Raw genomic sequence first — 26177 nt, 5'->3', positions numbered from 1 at the left:
AAATCTCTCAGACTTGTGAATGTTAAAAATTTCCCCATCGGGGAATTCTTAATTGGAACAAATTCCCTACTGAGAAACATTCCCCATTTTGATGTGAGAACTTGCCAGGATCAGAAATGGGAGGACCTCTACTCTAACCCTACTTAAGACTGCTTTAGGAGAGAAAACTCCTTGCTAAACAATGAAAGTACTTGGATCCATGCTTATGGTGGGGCAAGGAGTTCTTTGAGCCAGGCCTGTTTTTAGAATTGATACAATGGGATGCTAGGTACCTAAAAGGGTCAGGCAAGTTTTCTCTTGATGAGATTAGTTGACTCAGCTGTGTTTTCTCTCCTTCAGACTTACTGAGGAGATTGGTCAACTTAGCAGGAATTTAGATGGGCAGTCCTTTGGAAAGCGTCTACAGTGATTGGTAGATGTAGGGACTTAGGGGAGGTGACATGGGAGAAATACCCCTATATAAGAAAAAGCAGAATCTCTTGATGGATATATCCTTTTGGAGAAATCCTTTTGGAGGATCTCTGATGAGGATTGCTTGGGAAGAATCTCTTGAGAGAGGCTCTGGAGAAGGGAAGCTCTTGGAGGACAATCTCTAAGGAGGTCTTGCTGGAGCTCTCTCTGGTGAAGTCAGCTGAGATGGAGCTGGCCTGGTGTCACTAGAATCCTTGTTTAGGCAGACTTTGTGGTGAGTGATAAAAGACTGACTGACTGATTCTCTCTCTTAAGACTCAGGTCTAGGCCATATTGGCTTGAGGCCCTTCGTAATTATTCCTTTCCTACTCTTTCTCTAATTCCTCATTATATTATTAATTAAAAATCTCTATAAAACCCAATTGACTTGGGTATTTGAATAATTGGGAATATTTCCCTGGCGACCACCTTATATTTGATTTAAAAACCAAGACACTGTAGTGAAACATTTTCTGAGGTCAAATTTACTCACCCTCTCTTATATCTATCACAATTTATATCTTCCACTATTTTAATCACTACAGTTTAAGATCTCAACCATTTTAAATCTCACAAGAATACACATTACGTATTCATATAACAAAATATATTACTTAACATGCTTGATTACATGTTAGCATCCATAGGTACAGTAGAATTTAAACCAATATTGTTACAATGTTCTTTATACACAAAATAAGATGTTACAATTTTTCAAATTAAAAAAAAGTTTTTCTAAGATGGCCATTCCAAGATGGCTGCTGGGAGTCTGTAATACAGTAAAAATAACCCCCTTGGGCAAACCAAGCCCTCAGAATTCTATTTGGCTTTCCCCCTGAGCTCCTAGCAGCTCTGAGAGGTTTTAGAATGTTGACTCAAACTGAACTTCCTATGGCTATTTTATTATACTTAAGAAATTCTATAAATATACAATGAACATACAACAAACATAGCTGGCTCTGCCAAAACTGTAATAGTGGGATTTAGTAGGGGAATGAACAAGAATGAAACATAACAAAATCAGGTTTATTTTTTGGGGGGGGAAGGGAAAAAGGAAAAGGGGTAAGGAGGATTATTACAATTAATCTTTAAACCCTAATTTCTATAAACTTATCTTAACCTAATTTATCTAAGCTAAAACAATAAGTTTCCCCAACACCAGATCTCACAAGTGGAATTCAATCGAATGGGCCTGGATCTTCAGATGAAAATTGTCCAAAGCAGGTCCAGTGGAGAAGTGGGTCTTCAGTCCTCTGTTCTAGCTGCCAGCAGCCAGTCCAAACAGGATTCCTCTTTCTTCAACTAGTATCACCAAAAGCCAGAAACCTGTTGTCAAACCTCCAACCCGAGGTCCTTCAGGAGAGAAGTGCCAAGACTGTTGGGACCTTAGAATCTTTACCCAGATCTTGACCCTTAGGCTCCCATGTGACTGTCACATGCTCTTGTCATTTCTTTTTGTACGTTTCCCTTTCTTTGATCTCTTTGGGGTCATGGGTCTAATAGTGTTGCTGTTGGATTAAAGGATATGCACAATTTAGTAACATTTTGTGAACACATCGGGGCTACTTTTCGAAATGGCTATATATCTATTCAGTTCTACCAACAATGCATTAATGTGCCTATGCAAAATATATTATGTAGGATACATAAGAGCCTTTGTCGACTCAGATTTTTGCCTCTACATATTTACCAACTCTGGATGATCTTAGATGCATGACTTTCAAAGTTTGTCAGGGCTGGGGAGGCTACAAGGTGAAGTCAGTACTAACTGCCATTCAGAGAGAACGTGGGGTTGGGGAGAAGTACAAGAATCCTTTCCACAGCACAGTGGGGGTTGGGGTGTGGCAATCTAGAAAATCCCACATAAAATATTTTGTCCCCCCCCCCTTCATACCAGAGAAGTCTGAATATTTTCTTTTTCTTTTATGGGTTGTTACCTTCTTGTGAAATCTGGGTTAAGAATTTGGTCATAGGCAATATAATTTCTAAGCTTTTTCTGTCATCCACTGACCTTTGCGTGTCATCTGGGGCTTCTACCAAACTCCCTGCAAATTGCCATTTAGTTGATTATGCTGACATGGAACATATCAAAATCATGATGGGGTAGTAGTGATGTGGAAGGGATATCTGCACTTTGTGAAGCAACAGATAGGTGAACTAGGGGCTAGTGGTCTTATATTTGAGATTTTCTTGCCACAGATAGAGTGATTGCCTCAGTCTCCTCATATGTAAAATGAGCTGCAGAAGGAAATGGTCGAGGGCTAAGTGACTTGTCTGAGGTCACATTTGAACTCAAGAAAATGACTCTCCCTGATTTAAGACCCGGCACTTTATCTACTATATCACCTGGTCTACCCTGACCCCCCCTCCACCCCCTTCCCCCTTCCCATGGTCTCATTACATTTCTAATGTAAAATTCTGACCTCCTCCCAGTTCTGTAGAGTAGAAGGAAACTAGGTAGTCATCTAGACCAAAAACCTTGCTTAACACTTAAGGAAATGGAATCAATTTGCTTGAGTGAACACTGCCAGTTAGTGACAAGGTCAGAACTGGAACACAGGTCTTAACCTTAGGATACTACTTACATTCCGAATCTGCACATGACTCAGATGCTTAAGAATTCAACTCAGTTCCTCTTGTTCTTATCACTGTACTAAAGGAAGGATGGGGTTAGGGTGAACATGCCCGATTTGGAAATGGAAGACTCACTTTTGAACATTCACAGATGAGGACCGTTCAGGGAAATACAACCCACAAGGTTCTAAGCTTTTCCAAGCTCTAGGTCTCATTCCTTTGAGCAACATCAGCTCAGGGCTGGTACCAGGGGCAGAAGTACATTGACGGCAAAATCCCACCAAATTCCCCTAACCTTACCTATCTGGGAACCCCACCAAGTTATGCCAGCCAGTGACGGTCACGTTAGTCCCACGTCTCTTAGATCATCATCACAGAAAGCAATAGAATGGATTTATTACATTATATGGAGACATTCCATAAGTAGCTACGTCATACATAAATAACCTTAACCTCTGCCAGCTGAATGGGTTTTACTTCCTGTAGGAACCAGGTCTGATTGCATAACTGTGGACCAGCCAGGGAGGATTCTCTACTGGATGGACAGCATTGCTGGCCAGAAGTTGGCCATTCAGTTGAATGTTTTTTGGAGGGGAAAGGCAGAGCATGTCACTGTTGTGGAGAATACGAATCACACCTAGCTCCCGATTTTGGACCCACTTAATGGGTAAATTCTACCAACGCTTTTTCTCTACAGGATTCTAAATTAGAATCTGGAAACATTTGTTAGATTTCATTCTTCCTTAATCCAAATCTAGTTACTGGAGGGGATCCTAAGACTTAAATCTGATCCCTCCTCCCCTCTCCCCACCATAGTTGATTTGAGTCATACATTTTAGTGCCTTTTAGAGCTTCTAGAAAACTCTATTGCTGAAAGGGAAGCCACCTTGAAGTGGCTTCTGCGGATAGCAGCCAGGTGCTGTGTCTATTCACACTGGCCAAGAACAGCAGTATGGCTTGGCTTTGGTACAGAAAGAATTATGAATGTATTGACATAAACGCCCCATGATCCTTTAATGTGACACACTGGGATTCCCTGCAATTTGAATAATCTTTGCAGAAATGAATGGGGGTGGGGATACCTGAAGATAATCAGAAATAATGCAGGTTTAGTCTAATAACACAACTCTGCTTCACTTACATTCAGTAAGAAAGAGGTGTGTGTGTGTGTGTGTGTGGGAGATGAGGTTGGCAGTGGGAAGAGGAGGGAGACGACTAATTAAACCATTATTTCCATTTACTCAGTGTTTAGCACTTTTCATGGGACCTCTTGCAACAAGAAGCTGGAGAACAGCAAGACTACAGTAGTTGTGTCCATTCATAGAAGGAGAGGTGGAAAGGGCCTTAGAAGATGGCAAGTCTAACCTCTTTTGTTAATAAGGAAACTGAGGTTCTACATAACTTGCTCAGTTACCCAGAGGGATTTAAACCCACATCTAGCCAAGGGGAGTCCAAAGCCTTTCCTATTACTCTACCTGGGCATTCAACAATTCCCTCTTTTGGCCCTGCCAACAATTCATATCTTAGAACAAGAGTTCCTTGCGGAAGGGTGATCTTCCTGAAGTGATTCTTTGACAGTAGAGTGGGGAACTTAAAGCTTCTAGACAGACGTCTTTAAACCAAATCTCTAGCGTTGAAAGAATCCTTGGATCACTCAACGTCTCTACTCATGCAGTTTGGGGAAAAAATGCCTTCCACAGTCGGGAAGCTAAAAATCGCCATAAAATAGGAGGAAGACATTTACCTTGGTCACATTTTTTACAAATTAAATTTAAAAATTTTCCAAATTATTTCCTTCAGCTCTCTCTTACTAACCACGGAGAAAGCAAGAAAACCAAAATGTACTATCTACAGATTACACTATATAAATTATGCCACGCTATATCCAGCTATGTTTAGTAAAGCAAAACAAAAAATTCTCATATTAGCCACCTCCACGAAAATATACTTTAAACTGCATTAAGTCCATCTGCCATCTCTCTGATGGTGTATAGCATGTTTCGTCATGAGTTCTTTGAAAGACTTGGGCAGTTGGCCATTAAGTTTATTATCTTTACAATACTGTTGTGACTATACAAATTATTCTCCTGGCTCTGCTCATTTCACTTTGCATCAGTTCATATAAAGTCTTTATATATATAAATCATAACTGTACATATCACATATATTTTATTTTTATATATTATGTATGTATCATCTTTTAATATGTATGCTTACATATATATAAACCCTATCTTCCATCTTAGAATCAATAATGTGTATCAGTTCCAAGGCAGAAGAATGGTAAAGGTTAGTTAGGCAGTGGGAAATTAAGTGACTTGCGTAGTTTCCTAGCCACAGATAGGAAGGGTCTAAGGCTAGATTCAAACCCAGGACCACTTATCTCTAGTCTTCACTCTCAATCCACTGAGCCACCTAGCTGTCCCCCCCCCCCCTTCATATGAATACAAGAAACATTTTCTATGACTCTTAAAACACGTTATTTGGAAGGATCCTCAAAGGCTTTCTAGCCTACTGGATTTAGTAAAGGGCCCTCTGAAGCATCCAAGAGGTGATCTGGTCTTTGGTCCACTTGGTAGATCTTCCAGAAATCATCTGCCTTCCAAATTAGCCTGATTCTGTATAGCACCAGGTTCAAGTTGCAAAGATGTTTTAGTCTAAGACCTTAGATTGGCAGATGGAGCTTCTACCCAAGTTCCTAGTATTTCTTACACAGTAACTAGAACTTCCTTGTTGGTCACAACTTACAGGAACCAGACTGTAGAGGGTTTTATTGCGCCAGGCTCTGAGTTTGCTTTGTTATTGATAATTGTCTCTGAAGGCTGGCTTGTGCAGGTTAAAGAAAGGGTCAGACTTGTGTATTTTGGCAGCTGTAAAAGGAATGGGAGAGGGGTGAAACTGGAAGCAGAGAAACAGGTTAGGAAGTTGTTATAATAATCAAAGCCAGAAGTAATGAGAGCCAAATCTATGCCGTAGATTTTTTGCTGTACCTGGCCTAGCTTGTATGAAACTATAATATCCCATTAGTTGAGGGGTGGAGGAGAGTCCACTCAGTTGAGATATTTGAGGTAGGCAACAATGAGAGAAATTGAAATATAATAACTGATTTAATTACACTCTGTGTTCTGGTAGTTCCCAATTGTTGTCTGGGATCATTTGAAGTAGAATGATTTAAGTTGGACAAAAAGATTTAAAATTATGTGAATTTCAAACTGGTTACATGGTTGGCCTAGAACAGTTGATGTCTGTCTGATTTCAGTTTAGAAGGTTTCCAGTATACATTGGAGTGCACCTGAATTTTTTATTTGACCCATGCCATTTAACATCTTGAACAAAGTGTTGGATAAAGGGAAGATGGAATAATTCTCAAAAGTATAGGTAGTCTAGCGCCAAGTAGAAGAGATAAGAGATTAAAAGATCTAGGCTAGAACACTAACCAAATCCTTAAAGCCAGTGCCATATTGACTCATTTTTCCTCTATATGCTCAACCTATGTAGGAACATTGGTGTAGGACCTATGTCCGTTGAATAAAGGACATTTTACTAGTAATCTGTGCTCTACATTTGACTAACTACATCCTTTCTCATTGCATGCCTTCACAGATAATATATGCAATACCCTAGTCTAGTGGTGGTGAACCTAAGGCACACATGTCAGAGGGGGCACTCAGAACCCCCTCTGTGGGCATGCTCACCATCGACCCAACACAGAGTTCGGAGTTCGTCACTGGAAAACCAGAGGAACTGAGGTCAGGCTGCTCCCCCTCCCACTCTCCATGGCACACCTGAGGACATTTCTCATATCACCCACTCCTCTAAAAGGTTCACCACCACTGCCCTAGTCCAAGTCCTCCAACTCTTGCTTGGACCTGAGATGTTTCGCACTATGGCTGCTTACTCTGTGGTGAAAGGGAAGCTGCTAGTGCTCTGGAGAACTTGTATTAGAGGTTGATGGCATCAATTATATTCTCTTCAAGGAATCATCTTGTATTCCTGGCATCCCTGACAGGACTACCCAGCTATCTCCCCAGCTTTTAAATGGAATTCAATCCATGGGTCAAGGTCAGATTTCACATTTCATTTCAACTTTGAGGTTTCCAAGATCATGATTGTCTCTCCACCCTAACGTTCTGTAAGTGATTGCAGGCTTCTCTGGCTTTTGAGCAGGGTGCTAAAGGGAAGCTCAAGAAAATCTACAAAACAGCCATTTATCTAGTCTTTCTTGATTGCATAACCTCCTGATTCAAAAAGGCAGGAAAGAGGAGCTACGGCTAAGGAGATTGGTCTTGCTAGGAAAATAATTTTTTAATTCTTGGTTTTAAGACAGAAGGGAAGAAGAGTGGACTAGATAAAACATCACAAAGGAAGTTTTTATTTGATGTGACATAATAATGTGGACTCCTAGAGATAAATTGCCAACATTTTTACTGAACTATATTTCACTCTGGGCATGTAGGTGGTGGAGTGGATATAGCTGCAGGTCTAGAATCAGAAAAACTCCTTTTCCTGAGTTCATATCTGACCTCAGACACTTTCTAGCTGGGTGACTCTGGGCAAGTCACTTAACCTCACTTGCCTCAGTTTCCTCATCAATAAAATGAGCTGGAGAAGAAAGTGACAAACCACTCCAATATCTTTGCCACAAAACCCCCAAATGGGGTTACAAAGAGGTGGGCAGGACTGAAAAATGGATGAAAAAATTTCCCTGTCCAGTGTTTGAAGATTATTTCTGCCACTGTGGGAAGACAGCTGAGCACAAATTCCATTACTTTCCCATTAAAAAACAAAACTAATACCTTGCTGCTACTTGGCACTTGAATTCTGAAACTCCAAAGTTTGCAATCTATGTGCATTCACATAACCTAATTCAGAAATAAATCGATCTTTCTTCAGTTGGTTATGATATTCATTTCTGTTTATGTTAAATGTGTGTTGGAACCAGGAAGATCTCAGTCCAAGTCCTGCCTCTGAAAAATACTGGCTGTGGTGCACCAAAACACATGCCCCCAGGCAATGCTGTATGACCAAATTGCACAGAAGGTACCAATCTGGATTTTTACAGGGAGTTTCTTGATCTGGGAGTTCCCTACAACTAAGAAAGGAAGTTCCGATTCTGGCATGGGAGTAAGAGAATTAGAAAAATACCTAATTGATATACAAAACAATTTGGCCACAACAAGGAATAAATTTGTAGTGAAATCCAAGGTGATGAGCTCCACTTACCAAGAAGCCTAGGCTTTAGAGTTTATATTCCAAATTCTAGCTCTGCCATCGACTCCCTGTTGTGTGATCTTGGCCACGCTCTACTAACTGAGAACCTCAGTTTCCTTGTGGGTGGAATGATGGGGTCACACCAAGTAACCTCAAAGGCCTCTTCCAGACATAAATCTATGATGTCAGATGAGATGTGCTGATGAATAGACATTCTTAACAAAACATGGATTTAAGGAATTTAGAAGAATCCTGGCTTTTAGGGAAACAAATATTAAGACCCAAGACGGAAATCTCATCTCTGTCACTCACCAGCTATGTGACCTTGGATAAGTCACTAAACCTTTCTGGCCTCTGTCTATTCATCTATAAAAATGGAGAAATTAATACCAGTTACCTGTGAGTATCAAATGAAAAATTATGTAAAGCACTCTGCAATCTTAAAGCATTCGGCCAATAAATAGTTATTAAGTGTTAGATGTACAAAGGCAAAAGATGGGGCAGCTGGGTAGCTCAGTGGATTGAGAGTCAGGCCTAGAGATGGGAGGTCCTTGGTTCAAATCTGGCCTTAGACACTTCCTGGCTGTGTGACCCTGGGCAAGTCACTTGACCCCCATTGCCTAGCCCTTACCGCCACTCTTCTGCCTTGGAGCCAATACACAGTATTGACTCCAAGATGGAAGGTAAGGATTAAAAAAAAAAATCCTTACTTTCTCTTAGTTCCAATTTTAAAATAGAGGAGTGGCAACCACTAGGAGGAGTGAAATGACTTGCCCAGGGTCACACAACTATAAGTATCTGAGGCCAGATTTGAACCCAGATCCTTCTGCCTCCAGGCCTGGCTCTATCCACTGAGCCACTTACCTACTCTCAAACTTTGAAAGAAGTCCTCTTTTCCATGTTTCTCATGTGCCTGCCATCTTGTAGACTTAAGTAAAATAAGGGAGGGGGCAGAGAATAATATTACACCTACTTCCTAAGATTATGAGGATAAAATGAAGTCATTTGTGAAATGCTGGCTATTAGTCTCTGTTTAGTACAACCTAAGCAGTATCATTCTTATTAACATATGGAAATGTAAGATTAAAATTAATATCCAATAACTCCAAGTATTATATTTTATAATATTTATTAATAATCACTTGAAGTAGAGGAAAGAGTAAAGCCTGAGTAAAGAGCAGCTTTCCCAGCCAGATTCTCAGGAAAAGAGAGAGTGAGGGTGGAGCTACCCAAAACTTATCTCCTCAAAAGGACATAACGTGAGGACACAAGTGGGACTCTGGGAAACATAGTCCTGGGGTACAAAATTCTAATTACACAATCCCCCCTGTGATTCCCACAGAAAATGAGCAGGTAGAAATCTCCCAGATTTACATGCCTAGTTTCCCAATGGAATCAGTACACATAACCAACTTATATCTCTAAAAAACTATAACTAGAGGTACATACAATATTGCATTTCTAAGGGGAAATTACAATAATTTGGGGATAAGAGGGACATAAGAGAAAAAGAACAAAACCAATGATTGCTACATTGACCAAAAAAAAAAAAGACAATTTGGGGGCAGTCCTTTTTGGCATAGGAATATACATTCAAAACAAATTCATTCAACCCCACACAGTTCAAATCACATCCCAAAGTTTCCTCTGGATCTGCTGGTGCAGCGTGTGGTCTCTGCAGGCATCTTCATGGCACCTTCTCCAAACAGTTCACTTTCTGGACTCAAGGAGGTAGCAAGTTTATCCTAAAATTACTCATTACTTTTGCATTAAAAGATAATAATACAGTAATATGGTACAGTTGGATTGTATTCAGATGAGTTCCAGCTGGATGTTTTTATTGCCATACTAAAAAAAAACCAAAGTATATTACAGCAAAACCTATCTTCCATGAAACAATTGGTTCCAGGTAGACCAACAGATCACGGATCTAAAGATTTACAACAATTCATCACTGTAGTTCATGGTCTCAGTCATAGACATCTCTGTCAATTAGGGGCAAACACCCTAATTTGACCCTCAAGTCCATCACTGAGCAAATTGTAAGAGTGAATGAAGTATCACAGATCGAGCAAACCCCCTAGGAGAAGAAGGAGCTGTGTACTAAGTCCAGGGATCTAGGTTCTAGTCTCAGCTTCACTTTAAACCCATTGCATTGTGTTACTGTGGAAAGATGTCTAAATCCTGCTTTCCCATTCCAACTAGGTCCTAATCTGTAAACCTTGAGATGCATATGTTGGGCTGGAACTGGAGTTACTTTGTAGCTTTCAGATTCAGGATGATAGTCAAGGCTCCCTGACCTAGACTTGTTTCAGTTGTTGCATTTAAAAAACAATCCTTCACATCCTACCCCTGGCCTTGAAAGTCAAATTTTCTGCCAGTTTCAGTATCAAAATGCTTTAAAAAAAAAGAAAGTCCAACTTACTTTATCTTCTGTGCAATCAATTATCTTCTGAGTACACGGCAGAAGGGGCAGATGGGAACAATTTGCTCCAAGCCTATGAAGGCAGCTGAAGCAAGCACTGTGGTATGCTTAGAGCTTGGTCAGAAATCAAAGACAGCAAGGTCATCTACTGCATCGTGAGTCATCACAAGTCATCCTACCTTTTGTCTTGCCATTGGACCCATTGGACCCAATGAGAGAAATCTGTCAAACATTGTGAAAAGGAATTCTTTGTTCTCTTTGTCTATTCTGAGTTTATACTTGTAAAAGGGAATTCTTTATTCCTTTTGTCTATTTTGATAACACTTGGTTAACAATAACTTAAGTACATAATACCTCACCATATTGTGAAGACAGGATTAATTCTCCTTTGTCTACTTTTGAATTGAATCAACAAAAGCTTGAACATCTAAAGCACTAGGTGGAGGAGCTCCAAGCCACTTAAGAGAGCTCTACCCTTCAGAGGGTGGGAAGTGGATCTCACAGACACTGCCCCATGGGCAGTGCTAGACAATTTAGAAACTGTGATTGGCCCCCGTGAAGAGGGGATGGGACAAGAGGTCACCATAAAAGCCATGGAATCCTATGGCTTGAGGGAGTCTGGTGGAGGGGACACTCTTTGAGGGAGCTTCACTGGAGACTTTGGCTTGGATCTCGGCTTCAAACTTAGTTCAGAGACTCCTGGACGGCTTCGTGGGTGAGTGAAAAGGCTGACTCCTTTCCTAGTTTCCAGAGAGACTAGTTTCCATCTTGGAGGAGGCCAGGTGGTTATTAATCACTAGCCCTTCTGGTTGAGGACTAATATAGGTATTTTCTCTAACCTCTTTTGCATTTCTCTACTTTGTTTCTCCTCTATTTTGGTAAATAAACTTCTTACTTGAGATAAAATTAAATGAAATAACATGGTCACTGAAATTATAAGTCCAACCATTAAATGTAACCCTTACAATGCCATTAAGAAAGAAAAAAATAATAATGTTCTCTTGGCTTTAAACTTATTCCTTGGAAAAGCATGACATAACAGATGGTTCCAGGATTCAAGAAGGGTCTACATAAAATATATTTTAAAGTGTTTGAATTGTCAGGTGGTCTTCAATGTGACAAAACTGGCTGAATATCATGCCCAGATGTGTAGCTTTTCAAAGGAAATCCAGAAGGAAGAATAATGCCTCATGAGAATGAAGTGAGAGGCACCCAACATCAGCAAATATCCCTGCTAGGGTTCTAGAGGACTTGGGGAACTCTTCCCACCTCAACACTAAGCTCTTTACTAACCATTCTCTCTTATATATCCTCCCTATAACTCCCTCTGAACTTGTAAAATTGGAAGGATTTCATTATATACTCAGAGAAAAGACATTGTAACCATCCCTGCATAGTTTTAGGCTTCTGTTAACACCAAGTTGTACAGGATTCTTCTTTTTCTTAAGCAGATGTCAGAATTAACTTCAGAGGATAGAAAGTAGTATCTGGGAATACTCATCGAGTCCCTTGGGTTTGACCTCTGACTGACTCTGAAAACTGTAATACTAGTATATCTATTTCAAGTGATTATTGGAAAAAATCACTTATTGTCCACTTCTGCTAAACATTCAAGGCCCACAATACAATAACATCCTAATGTTTTGAAGGCAATAAATTAGCGCAGAAAGAGGGCTAGTCCTGGAGTCTGGGAAGAGTGATCCTGGGTTCTGATCTTACCTTTGACATTGACTAGCTGTGTGACCATTGGCAAGCCAGTTCACCTTTGGAAGCTGCTGAAGCCCCCTCATCCAGAAAGTAGAGGCAATTCCTATCTATAGTACCTATCTCCTAGTTGTCATTAATCTAAGATAAAGTATATAAACACACACAGTATTGCAAAAGGTAAATTTATGAAACTGTCACAGAAGTAAGAATGTATATTATTTCCTTTCTGTTCTATCCACCATCTCCCCTTCTTATCCTCTTTCCCCTCTCAGATCTGAGATGCTGATCTGGACTCTGTACAAAATTAAAAAATGTTGCCTAATCTTCCCTGTGATGAGCCATGCTGTCTATGGTCTCAAAGTTAATAGGGTCTGCCTACTTAAAATTGATTGACTGAAGGTACATAGCCACGTGGTTAATGTTATTGACTTTTTATGCCTTTCTGGTACCAACATTTTTCAGTCTCAATATTGAACTAAGAGTATTTGACACATTCGTTTAACAGGCTCTCCTGTTGTGTAGACCTCTTGACCAACCATTAGCTATCTAAGAGTTTCAGTAATGATTGCCTATTCAGGTTTTTAAGTAGTAGCCCTCACCTTGTACCAAATGCAAAGAGCACTAAAGACCTTCTGAGGTTTGCTCAACTCCCAGAAAATGAAATTGTCCCTCTTTTCTGGGGAAGAGAAGGCTCAAGTTAAACCACACACCAGAAAATCTTTGAGGCTTGAACTCAAGACACAGTGTACCTACCCTCACTATAACCAAGCCTTTCCCTTTCTATTCCTCTCTTATGGAAATTGGCACATCTAAGCTACCTTTTCATAAAGTAAAATAATTTGACTTTGCCTGAAAGGAAAGTGACAAGTGGGGTCTTGTACCACCCCAGGGGAGTCTTCTTGATATCTGTGTCCAGCTATGGAAGTTTCCAGAAATAACTTGGAAGTTTCTGGAATACCTTCTTAGGCTATGAGGAAGTGGTTGCTGTTCATCTTGTAGGAACTTCTAGTGGCTTTTCCAAGCATCCTTAGGTACTCTGTGGATGCTCTGTGTATACCTCCTCTTGTAGGTGAGGCTTAGAGATGAACTGACTTGCCCAGAAACACAGCTGGCAAATGGAAGAGCCAGACTTCACCCCTTATTCTCCAAAGCACAGTCCTAGGATCTTTTCACTCCACCAGGGCAGCCCTTTACAAAGTATGTCTGGAAATGCTTCAAACAATCTAAGGCTTAATCATCATGGGGATAAGGTAGGGAGCCATGTCTATACTGGATCTGGTAATGATTCAGTTCCTAAGATTTCTTCTTGTGTATTTCATTAGAAAGTGTGCTGTGTACAGGGTCCAAGGACCTGGTGTCATATCTAGCCTTGGTGATTAATACTTGTATGATCTGGGGTAAGTCCTTTAACCTCCCTAAGCCTCAGTTTCCTCATCTGTAAAATTAGAGTGGGGTACTAGATGGCATCAGAGTTCACCTCTAGCTCTAGATTTATTCTCCTATGAGTAAGGGAGAAGGAGCTTTGTTCATTTTCTACCCATCAGCTAGGTGGTGCAGTGGATATAGTGCTAGATCTGCAGGGGGGAAGACTCATCTTCCTGAGTTCAAATCTGGTCTGAGACACTCACTAGCTGTATAACCCTGAGCAAGTCAGTTAACCCCATTTGCCTCAGTTTTCTCATCTGTAAAACAAACAGGAAAAGGAAATGTCAAACCTTTCTATTATCTCTGCTAGGAAAAGTCCAAATAGGGGTCACAAAAAGTTGGACATGATGGAACACAACACATAAGAGTGACTAACCTTCTCTGTTCCTCAAGGAGCAATGGAAGGCTTGGTCTGTCTCAGCAAGCAAAATTATTTTCCAAATCAAGTAACAGTCCTGTGGGACATCTTGTTCTCCTTTCATGAAGTAGCAGAGTGCTATCAACAGTGGCAGAAAGATAAGCCCCATTTTCCATTATCATGGGGCAGCCTTAGCATTGGAGCCAGAAAGACCTAGAAAATCCTTCAGAAATGCAACTATCCCTTAGATAAGGAAAACTTAGGGATGAGTCTGGCCTGCTGAGGGATCATCAGTGTATTCATAGCAGTTTTGTGGCTTTGTAGCCAGAACTATCACTGGGTGGTACCCAAGGCAAATTAGACCAGAGGGATGGGGTTGGGGGAAGCACTTTGAATCTCTTGAAAACCAGAGTTTTTCCATGTATGTAAAATTAAAGTAGATGTCAATGGAAAGAAGGTTTAAGGGGAGTCATGGCTAAGGTTTATTTCTCCCCTCCTTTAGAGCCAGGGGATGGGATTGATGGATGAACTACATGGTCTCTTATTGAAGCCCAAGGTCATTTGGTTCTCCATGGGATTGTACATTTAGAGATGGAAAGTGACCTTAGAGCTCAGGGAATCCATTCCCCTCTTCTTACAGAGAAGGAAACTGAGGCTGGTAAGTGTTAGTGGCTTGCCTAGGGACTTAGAACAAAATTTGACCATGACTAGAGGTTCCCTGCCTAGCCTCAACACTACTAATATTGGCAGACCAGAAAGAAACCATAAAGAGGTAAGAAAGTATTTTGGATAGAGCCCGAGACTTGAGTCAGGAAGACAACTTAAAATCTTGCCTCTGACATTTCACAGCCCTGTGCCATAGGGCAAAGCATTAACCTTTGTTAGTCCGTGTTTCCTCATCTGTAAAATGAAAGGGTTGGAGTCACTAGCTTTTACAGATCCTTCTAGTTCTAATTCCACTCTTCTACGGCCAAATCCCTTTTTCTAAAAGTACCAGTACCTTTCTACTCCAGATGCTTCTGGGTCAAGTTTCTTAGCAGAGCCTGGAATGATTTACATCTTGTCTTTTCTTCTAGATTGACCTTTTCCAAATACATAACCAGGAAAATGGCCATTCATATATAGGAAATTCCCTGGTATACAGATTCTTTTGAGTCTCTTTCCCTACAACTATCTTAAAATCTGTGTTTTGTGATGTTTATGTGCTCAATTACAGAGACAAATTAGACCCCTTACATGTATCAAATAACCTACTGACATGAAGTTGTCCATAGACCCTTGAAACTCCCAGACAACTTTCTAGTTGTATGACCTTGGGCAAGTCACTTAAATTCATTTATTTAGTCCCTGCCCTTCTGTCTTAGAGTTGTTACTAGTTCAGAAAAAAAATATTTAAGAGGAATTCTATGGTCTTGATTCTTAAATTTTAGCACAAAAATTCCCCAGGGGAGATAATACCCCGATTTATAATAATCTGTCATTTCATCCATAAACCTTAAGTCCATAAATTGTAGTAGGATATCACTGCTGCTATAAGCTATCAGCTGGTTCACAAACCACCGTCAATTCCTTCCAACCCCACAAAATATTCTTAGAGTAGGCTAGAGCCTATTGAGAAAGCAATTGCTGCCTCTTGATCCCAGAGCATCACGCAATGCAGGCCTTGGGCTAGAAACCAGATGAGTTAGAAATCAGTGACTGACCAAGAAGAAAAAAACCACACATTTAAATTAAACTACCCAGATTTTGGGGGACACCATGCTTGTGTCACACACACACACACACACACACACACACACGCAAAACTAGGCATCTGGACCAACACAGGGATTTTAGGCTCTCTCTTCTGTATGATGTGGTCTCTCCTCTTTCTTGGTGGAGATCCATTGTTATCCTGATTCATTCTCAGCCCCAGTTCTAATCCACTGAAAGGGCAGGATGATATTTCTTTGGAAATGACTAAAATCGCACTCTCTGGTGACAGCTAATTAATGAAAGAAATGCTTTTTTTGCTTTCCCTCCATGCCGGGTTCTCTTTTGGTGTTTGGAGGTGTAAGTTCCTATCTGGGGCTGGCCACCTTACACCTTGGGGGCTTATTCCCCTGCAGACTTCTGGTTCTCTCACATCTTTGCCATGCAGATGAATGCTACAGATCCATGAATGGGAATACAGTAAAGAGTCAGAGGCTTGAAAAAGCTGTCGAATACCTTGCTTTACGGAGGAGAAGTTGACCAAACACCGCAGTAAAGCAATTAATTCGTTAAGCATTTACTAAACTTGTACAAAAATGGGTCAGATCCTGAAGTAGGGGTGAGGTGGGGCCAAGTGTGAAGAGGAAAATAAAAGCAATCTCTGACCTTAGGGAGCTCTGATGGAGGTGGTGGGGATGGGTAGGAGAGGCAGGAGGAGAGAGCTGGATATATACAAAACCCAAACCAAGCTTGAGAAGCCCTTCACAATGGCTCAACATGACCTGGAAACTACCCACTCTGGTGTTTGAAGCCTGTTGCAATCTGCTAGCCTGGAGCTTGCCCTCTTTTAGGGCAGAAGATCTTTCCTGGCTTTTGCCCAGTTTTTCCTTCATACTTGGACTACATATTCCCATCTCACTTCTGCCTCTTCCCATTCCTGTTGTCGTTCAGTCAATTTTCAGTTATGTCTGACTCTCCTTGACCCCATTTGGGGTTTTCTTGCCAAAGACATTGGAATGGTTTGCCATTTCCATTTCCGGTTTGTTTTACAGATGAGGAACTGAGGCAAACAGGTTAAGGTGACTTGTCTAGGGTCACAGAGACAATATCTGAGGCCCGATTTGAACTTAAGAGGAATCTCCCTGACTCTAGGCCCAGTACCCTACCCACCTGGCTATCCCTAGAATCCCTAGCTTCCTTCAAAGTTCAGGTGGAGGGCCTCTACCTACAGAAAACTTATCCAGATTCTCTCTAGTAGCTAGTGCCACACTGCCCCCACCTCGCCACTGAATTACCTTGTATATAATTATCTAAACAGGTTTACTCCTACTAGAATATAAGGTCTTTAAAAGCACCATCAGTTTCGGTTCCCCAGTCCCTAGTACAGGGCCTAGAAAATGAGATGCTCAAGCTAGACAAGGTGGCACAGGTCTATTTATAATCCCTGCCACAGGGAAGGATAAATCTAGGGGACCTTTTGTGGCTTTGGAGTTCTGAGACAAGGTAAATTAAACCAGTCAGATGTCCACACTAATTTCTCATCAAGAGATGAGGCCCCTCCCTCCTAGAGATGGTAAATGGGCACCAGGTGGCCAAGGGAGGGGCAAACTCATCCAGATACGTCACAGAACAGGTCAAAGCTCCATACCCAACAATAGCCCAGTTGGACCATGAGCAGCAACTATACTTCCATCCTGTGTGAGATTTGGAGACCCAAGCTAGGCAATTGGGGTTAAGTGATTTGCCCTGTATAACACAACTAGGAAGTGTCTCAGGTCAAATTTGAACCCAGAACCTCTCATCTCTGGGCCTGGCTCTCTATTTGGTGAGCCACCTAGCTGCCCCCCCCCCCCACCCAGCTTGTATTTTAATGGAGAAGAAATAATAGGTCCAAGTTATCTAATGACAATTCAACTTAAAACACCCCTAAAAATCTTAATTGGATGGGAAGGTCTAGAATTTTGTTAGAAAGGAGCATCCTCAGCAGAGCCCTTTGCTAAAATGAGAGAATTACTCTAGTCCCCCAGCTCTCCCTCCCTCTCCATCTCTCTCCCTCTCCCCCCACCCCTCTCCCTTTCTTGTGGCAGCAGTAACTTTCAGCAGTGACTTAGACAATCCTGGGATGAGAATTCCTAGATCACCCAATTTCTGGCTCTTGCCTTTCCATTTCCTTTTCTGGGCATAGATGTGATCAGTAATCACTGATAATGAAAAAATGAATGTTTCATGCTTTGAGGGTTTTGCCACTGATAATCCCGAGTTTGAGATCTCCTTGGGTCCAAAGAGATGATTTCTACAATGGAATGCTTCTTAGAAAAGATCCCTTCTTCATATCTTCTTTGCAAAAGTGATGGAATTTGGCTTTCCAAAAAGAAACCAGGATATCTGGCCTCTACCAACACTTCATAATAATTGCTGGGTCTATTTAATAAATGTGCAAGGAGGGAAATGTACCTCCACCTTTTTTTTTTCCTTTTTCAACCTTTTGGCAGAAGCATATTCCTGTAATAGGCTATTTGAATGTTTTATGGTTCTCCAAATGTTCATGAATGCCACCGAATAGTACTCTTATTTGTTTATTGGAATATAGGCAATAAGCTGTCTCATACTTGATGTCCACACTTTACATGGAACATCTTTGTGGGAGGGGACCTTGTTACATAGGAGAGCTCCTTTTTACATGAGTCATATCTAAACTTTGTTTTATACCATTCTTAGTGGGAACAGAGACAGAGAGATTTGATTCCTCTGTGGGTCAGGACACTCAAGATCAAGTCCTGGTGAAAACGAATTCAGAATCTCTTGGGCAGGGGTGAGAAGCATAATGGGAGCAGGAGTGGTGGTGCCTTAATCTTAGGCTACATAAGTAAATGTGAAGTACATACCAAGTAGCTAAAAGGTAATTTCAGAGCATTACTAGATGCTGGGAGGATCAGGAAAGGCCTCATGTAGAAAGTGGAACTGGAGATAAGCTTTGAAGGAAGCTAGATTATTTGTAAGGCAGAGGTGAAGCCACAGTAAATATCAGGTATGAAGGACAGCCTGGGCAAAGGTAGCAAGATAAGAGATGGAATGACATTAATGAAGAATGGTAAGTAAGAGGCAGCTAGGTGACTTAGTGGATTGAGAGTCAGGCCCAGAGATGGGAGGTCCTGAGTTCTAATATGACCTCAGACACTTCCCAGCTGTGTGACCCTGGGCAAGTCATTTAACCCCCATTTGCCTAGCCCTTACCATTCTGTCTTGGAACCAATATTGTATTGGTTCCAAGACAGAAGGTAAGGGTTTAAAAAAAAAAATAATTGTAAGTAAGATGGTTTAGCTGATCTGTTCAGCATGTAAAGGTGTATAAAGAGTCTGGAAAGGTAGTCTGGACTCTGATAATAAAGCATGAATGATGTCGAACAATAGAATTTACATTTTATCGAAAGGATGTCACTGGAGACTTGATCAGAGGATCAACATGTACAGATTTGTAGTATTGGAACATTATTCTATTAGCTGTGTGGAGGACAGATTGATGAAGAGGAGAAATTTGAGGCAGAGTTCACTTAGAAGTTTGTTGCAATGAAATTGGAGAACTTTTGCCTGAACAAAATCAATGCATCTTGGATTAAGGAAAATGTGAATTGGAAGGAAAATTTTTTGCATCTGATAGCACTGATAAGGTTCAGTTGTCCAAGATATCTAGGGAACAAACAAATATGTATATGACCAAGAGTCATTCCCCTATGGATAAGTGGTTATAGAAGATGCACAGATTGCAAAAGATGACATATGACCAACATATGGAAGATTTCTACGAATCACTGATGAGAGAAATGCAACTCAATTCTGAGATTTCACTTTAGGTCCAGGAATGATATTAATAGTCAATATTAGAGACACTTCAAGAAGACACTTGATGGAGCTTTAAATTGGTCCAAACATTTTTTGGTAGCAAATTGGAATTATGCTTTTAAAAATACTTTAAAAAAAAAATACTTGTACTCAGAACTCACTGTTAGACATGTAACTGAAAGAGGTCAAAGAAAAAGAATGCTGCTATAAATACCAAAATATTCATTGTAGCATTTGGGTGGTGGTATGGGGTAGCGAGAAATTGGGAGACAAAATAACTGTCCATTGATTGGAGAATGGCTAAAACAAAGTACAATATACATTTTTAATAGACTATTACTCTATGCCATAAGAAAAAAAATAAATATCAGGAATTCAGGAAAATGTAGCAAGAATTATAGGAATTGATACATAATGAAGAAAGCATAATCAGAAAGGAAACAGACAATAACTAGCATTGTGCATACAATAAAAAATGTAATGTGTAATTTTTATGACCCAGATTCACCCTGGGAATGAATGAGGTGAGAACATGTACCTCCTTTTTTTATAGCAGTATGAAACTTGGGCAAAGAAACATTATATATAACATCAAACTTGGGTGAGATTCCAGTTATTTTTGCTTACCTGCTTCTCTTTTTTAGTGTTTGTATAAGGATCTCTCTTCTTGGGTCAGGAAAGAGGAGGGATTTATTCAGGTAGAAATATGCAAAAGTTATCAGGCGAGAGGTGATGAACTCTTGAACTAGAGTGGTAGATGGATAAGTAGAAGGAAGGGGGTCATGGGACTGAATAAAGTTATGGAAGTAGAATAGAGGCTTGACAAATTCTTGGCCAGGAACAAAGTGGGGCCAGGTGCAGGGATGAGGGGAAAAAATGAAAATGGTACAAAGGTTGTCATCCTGGGTAGCTGAAAGGATGGTGGTGCCCTCGAGAGGAACAGAAGTTAGATTTAGGGGAAAGGATAAGTTGTATTGAGTTTGAGATACCTCTGAAACATTCATTTGGAAATGTCAAATAGGTGATTAATAATGTAGGACTGGAGATCAAAGAGAGAAAGAGATAGATTTAGAATGTCAAAAGTCAACGTATTCTGGAGAATGATAGAGCAGGAAAACTAGACATCCTACATGAGAGTATAGGGCCCCTAAGACTAGAAGGATACTCTCTAGTAAGGATAGGATGGAGAAGCACTTCCCCAGGGGAACAATACTGATTAATTAAAAGTAGGCCTATTAGGGAGCAGCTAGGTGGCTCAGTGGATTGAGAACCAGGCCTAGAGACAGGAGGTCTGGCCTCAGACACTTCCCAGCTATGTGTCCCCGGGCAAGTCACTTGATCCCCATGGCCTAGCCCTTACCACTCTTCTGCCTCGAAACCAATATACAGTATTGGTTCTAAAATGGAAAGTAAAGGTTTTAAAAAAATAGGCCTATAAAGAGGTCACTGACCCTAATTACAAGAGAGAAAATAACTTGTTTTTTCCTCCCTTCAAATCTTCAAGCAAAGGCTGGTTGATAACTATTTTTCCCATGTGATATAAAGGGGACTTTTGATTTGGTCTAAATGGCATCTGAGTCTTCTAATTCTACAGATTCTATGCTACTAGATGGGTTCCATTAGTGAATATGAACAAAGGTGGTTGTTATGGAAGTACTGGTTGAGAGAGTGTAGACACCCAGCCTAGTTTGGAGAATGTGCTTTGTCCTAAACCCCTCTGTTAAACCATTCCACCCAGCAGACCCTTCCTTAGACTAACTCCACTGATGTGTTTGTCATGACATGTTTAGGACAGGAGGAGAAAACCACAAGGATTCTGTCCTTTTGGTACAGTCGAGTCTGTAATCTGACCAAGACCCAGGGCAATAGGGTAACAAAGGACGGGAGAAAAGCCAAGAGAAAAATCTTTTTAGGAGAGGCTGGCTTCTTGACCCCCCCAATGGCTTTATCTTCAACTTGGCTTAACCCTTCTGGTTCTGCTTTCTCATTTTCAGGGGAACAACTAGATAACCTGATAAGTAAGGCCAACCTCTTTCATTTTTAAGAAGCATTTGATTATAAGAGACAGTGATTTAGTCTCTGTTGTTAGACTATCCCAGGGAGTGAGACTTATCTGTGTTTAGGATGGAGAGGCTTTGGGCTCAATATCCTTCATTTGCTGGATGGACTCTCTTCCTGAACATCCTGGTAGCTCCTCCACCATCGTGGAGATGATGACTGCCTACCTAGGATTCAAGGCAACATGGGAGACTCTCGGGCAGAATTCTTTTTGTACCTTACTCCCAATTTAGAAACATGCTTGTACCATCCTCCCCCTCCCCCCCCCAAATGGTTGGCTTTGTTTTGAACAAAAATTCACATAAAACCTGACAGGTACCAAAGTAGCAACTTTAGAATGATGGGACTAGTGATCCCCTTCCAAGCCTTCTTTATGTGGAGACAGAAAAAGACCTGAATGAAAAATAGGAGATACAGCAGAGGCTGTAAGGGAGGAAATACACAAGTATATACACAAGTATATGCTGATACACCTGATAAGAACAAAGTTCAGGCTGGCATACTTTAGATGGAACAGATTTGGTTTATATGATGTTGAGATGTGGCTGACAGGTTTATCTGCATTTTGTAATTTCCAGGGGATTGAATCCCAAACTTCTACCAGGAAAACCTTGTATTAAAAAAAACAAACTATTCCCCCCCCCCCCCCTCCCCATGGCCGTGCTCCCAGCAGATGATGGAAAGAGAAGCCCAAATTAAACAAGGCTGTAGAGAGGCTGTCCACGGATCACAAGTTTGTCAGTACTCCCAGCTAACTTAAAACAAAGCAAAAACAACCCTTACCTTCTGTCAGAGTTAATAGTATTAGTTCCAAGGCAAAAGAGAAGTGAGGACTAGGCAATGGGGGTTAAGTGACTTGTCCACAGTCACAAAGCTAAGAAATATTCTAAGGTCAGCTTGGAACCCAGGACCTCCTGCCACCAGGCCTGTCTCTACAATCACTGAGGCACCTTGCTCCCTCTTTTGACTGCTTTTGATCATGAAATCAGATTTAAAGCTTGCCAGAGATGCTATTAATTCCAGTTCTTTTATTTTGCAGTTGAGGAAGCACAGCATGATTATGCACCTTGCCCAGAGTCACACAGCTATCTAAGGTGTTTCTCTTGAATATTATGTTAAGCCTAAACAAAACCACCAGTCTGGGTGTCAAGAGACCCACCTTCTATGGCTCTTTCACCAGCTATAAGTGACTGAGAATCCCTGTTGTCTTCTGGGCCTCCTTTTCCCCATTTGGTTCCCAAGGGATGAACAACTTCTTGGATTCTATCAGCTTTGAGCTATAGAACAACAGGACAGGTGGATGCCAAGTGAGGTGAAGGAACAAATTACCACAACTGGACCTCAAAGAGTGATGTCAAGGTGTTTAATATATAGCCCCTGAGCCATTGATGCTTTAAAAATTTTAAGAGAACCCTTGAGTGACACTGGCCCTATATAGGCAGATCAGTCAGAGACCTAGCTTCTAGTCCTGATCTGCCTCTTAGCTGTTAAAATGAAGAAGTGATGCTTATCACAGCTAGCTTTTATGCTTTGGAAAGCGCCTTCAATACTCTCTTCTTTGATCCTCACAATAACCCTGGAAGGTAGGTGCGATTATTATCCCCACTACACAAATGAGGACTGTTGAGTGACTTGACCAGAGTCACACAAGTAGGAAGTGTCAGTGGTCCGATTTTGACTTGGGTTTTCCTGACTCCCAGTACAGCATCCATCCATCGTTCCACCTACTCGCTTCCAGGACATGGCTTAATTTCCTTCTAAGGTCCCTTCTAGCCTTAACATTCGTCGACAAGCTTAGGCAGTCAGCCCCGCAAATGGAACTTTCCAAAGCAGAGGGAGCCTGCGGGGAACCAGTCAGAAGAGACTGGGCACAGTCTGTCGGAGGCCTTCTCTCAGAGTGGGGAGAGGGCACTGATGGAGCAGAGCTAGGACCAGGAATCCAAGCCAAGGGAGGCTACAAGTCTGAGTCACAGGGCAACGTGGTGCTGGAGCTCAGGTGCCGTCTGCTGCTTTGCTCCCCCTTCAGTACATCCTCTGGATTCGTGTAGGCTGCAGGCCGGGGCATCCTGAAGCCCACCCGGGGCTTGGGGCCATTCTGAGGCTGAAGCCGGCTCTGGCTTTGCTGGGACAAAATCCCCGAAATGGAGGGAGCTTCGGGCCATTGAATTCGCACCGAGTTAAGACTGCTGCGTCGAGGATTAGGATACGCCTTAGGGCGCCCAGCACAGCACTCTACACAGACTTGGGCTAAGCTGAGCGCCAGGGAGAAGCCCCCCATCAGCAGCAGGCAACTGCCCAGGAAGCCAAGCACGACACTGTAGCCAACCCGTAGCTGAACCGGGCTGGCCTGTGCGGGCAGCACAGTGCGGTTTTGCAGGACATGGGTGTACCAAGACACGGGGATGAGTTCCAGGAGGCCCGCGGCAAAGAGCACCAGGCCCGAGACCCCTGCTAGCCAGGCGCAAGGCTTCGTGCGCCAGCAGCGCACCCCCAGCGTGGCCAGCAGCAGCCCCACGGCCGTGGTGGCCAGCCCGGTGACTGTCAGTGCTCGGGCCGCGCGCACGGGTGCAGCCTCATAGTAGCCCAGCTCGTCCGGCAGCCCACACTGGCTGTCTTGGCTGCTCTGCTCCGAACAAATGTCCCACAGCCCCTGGGTCAGCAGAAAGTTCACAGGCCTATCCAGGAAACCTGTTGCCTGCCGCCAGCCGGGAGTCAGCGTGCTGACCAGGCACAAGAGCAAGCCACAGGGGGCCAGCACCAAGCCCACAGTCATGGCTGCGGGCGTCCTCATCCCAGCTGTGGGTGGGCTGAGCGAGCCCGCTGGCCGCCCGCCCAAGGGAAGAAGTCAGCTCTTGGGTAATCAGGAATACAGATTTCCCCGAGGTGGGGGGGGAGGGGCGCCGCCTCAGGAGCTTTCCCTCTCACTCGGCTCTCCCCTAGCAGACAGCTGCTCTGCTAAAGGGGTCGGCGCGCCCTGGGCCGTCAGAGCGTCCAAGTTTGGGCTGTCCGGCTCAGGGCTGCTCTGCTCCGCGCCTTGCCGTCTTCTCCTCGAGCTATCCCTCCTACTTTGCCTCTGGCCGCCCATGCCTCTCCTCCTTTCTAAGAGGCAGAGCTCCGCCCGTCCCCGAGTGAAACCAAAGCCCTGGCAGTCTCACCGAAACTGGGGGAGCCCCGGAGTCCGCCTGGCCACTTAGGGAGGGGCTGACCCCGTGAGGGCAAACAGGAAGCTGCCACTGGGCCCTGCCCGGTCCAACCCCTCCCTTGCTTGCTCCTCCCCACTTGGACAAAAGTGGCAGGCAGGGTTGGTAGGAGGGAGGGGGCTAGGAGAGCCCGGCGGCAGCACACTGTTCTCAGTGGTCCCGACTGAGGGAGTCATCCTTCATCCCGAGCTCCGTCTGAGCTGGGTCGGGACGTAGTCTTAGCGTTCTAGCTTCTCCTCATCCCATCCCACCACTGCCCGGAGCCCCTTTCTGGGCTCCTTCACTAAGTGAGGGGAGGCCCCAGACTTCCCAGCCTCTCTTGGGGCCTCTCCTAAGATCTTAGTAATTATCTGGAAATCTTTAGCTTCAGTCAGTTACCTTTCCGCCCACTCCGGGCACTTCCTGACTGTTCTTCGGGGCAGAGGAGGCAGGAGGGAGGTGGGGGGAGAATTTGTAAAATCTCGGTTCAAATGTTTCTTTTAAAAAGAAAATACAAAAACCCAGTGTCCCAGGATGTAGCTTATAAACAGTTTTGGCTAAGGCTGGTTCAAGTAAGAGTCCCAAGATGTAACAACTAGAAATAATAGCTGCCCATTCTACCGAACTTCCAAAACTTGTCTCCTTTGAACTTCAAGGCTAGCCTGGGGAGTCCGAGGACTTAAACTGCCCCCAGGAGCCAAAAGGATCCACAATCCCAGCCTATCGCCCAACTCCCACCCCAAGTTGCTCTAAGGAAATCACGAAGCCCTAGTCTGCCTGGCACCGCCCAGTTCACCTTGAATGACAATTAGCATTCAAAACTTTCCTTGCAGGAAGAATGGATTCAATTTAATGCGATAAAATTTAAGATAAATTTAAACCCCAACACCTTTGTTTGTCAGTCTTTAACTTAAGTTGTGAGTTAAGCTAGGTAGCAGAGGATAGAGGCTATTATGAGAGGAAGAGAGGAGTTGAAATCCTACCTCAAACGCTGTCACTTAACTTCTGACTCAGTTTCCTCTGCAATAAAAGGAGGACTATAACAACATTTACCACTGGAGTTTTTGGGGGGATAAAAATAAATTTACATACTCGTGAAAGGTGTTTTGCAAACCAAACTCTACAAATGTTAGCTACATTATTTTTTCATATCATCTTTATTTCTAAATATGTTCCTCTTGCCCTTCTAAGGGAGCCATATCTCGCACCTAGGAATTAAAGAAATGCTGTGCAAATTCTTTGGGTCCTTGCTAGTCAT

The 26177-nt window shown here is 42.5% G+C and overlaps 1 protein-coding gene across 1 annotated transcript; it reads right to left on the bottom strand.

The window, feature by feature from the left end:
- Positions 1–23089: 23089 nt before the first annotated feature.
- CLDN23 (claudin 23) lies at positions 23090–25283 on the bottom strand. Its single transcript, XM_007495560.3, has one exon. The coding sequence runs from the start codon at positions 24529–24531 to the stop codon at positions 23695–23697; it is 837 nt and encodes a 278-aa protein (XP_007495622.1). The 5' UTR covers positions 24532–25283; the 3' UTR covers positions 23090–23694.
- Positions 25284–26177: the final 894 nt, after the last annotated feature.

The sequence above is a fragment of the Monodelphis domestica genome, chromosome 6, assembly GCF_027887165.1.
Source record: "Monodelphis domestica isolate mMonDom1 chromosome 6, mMonDom1.pri, whole genome shotgun sequence".
In the NCBI taxonomy this organism is placed as follows: Eukaryota; Metazoa; Chordata; class Mammalia; order Didelphimorphia; family Didelphidae; genus Monodelphis; species Monodelphis domestica.
This window is presented reverse-complemented; position numbering and strand designations above follow the sequence as displayed.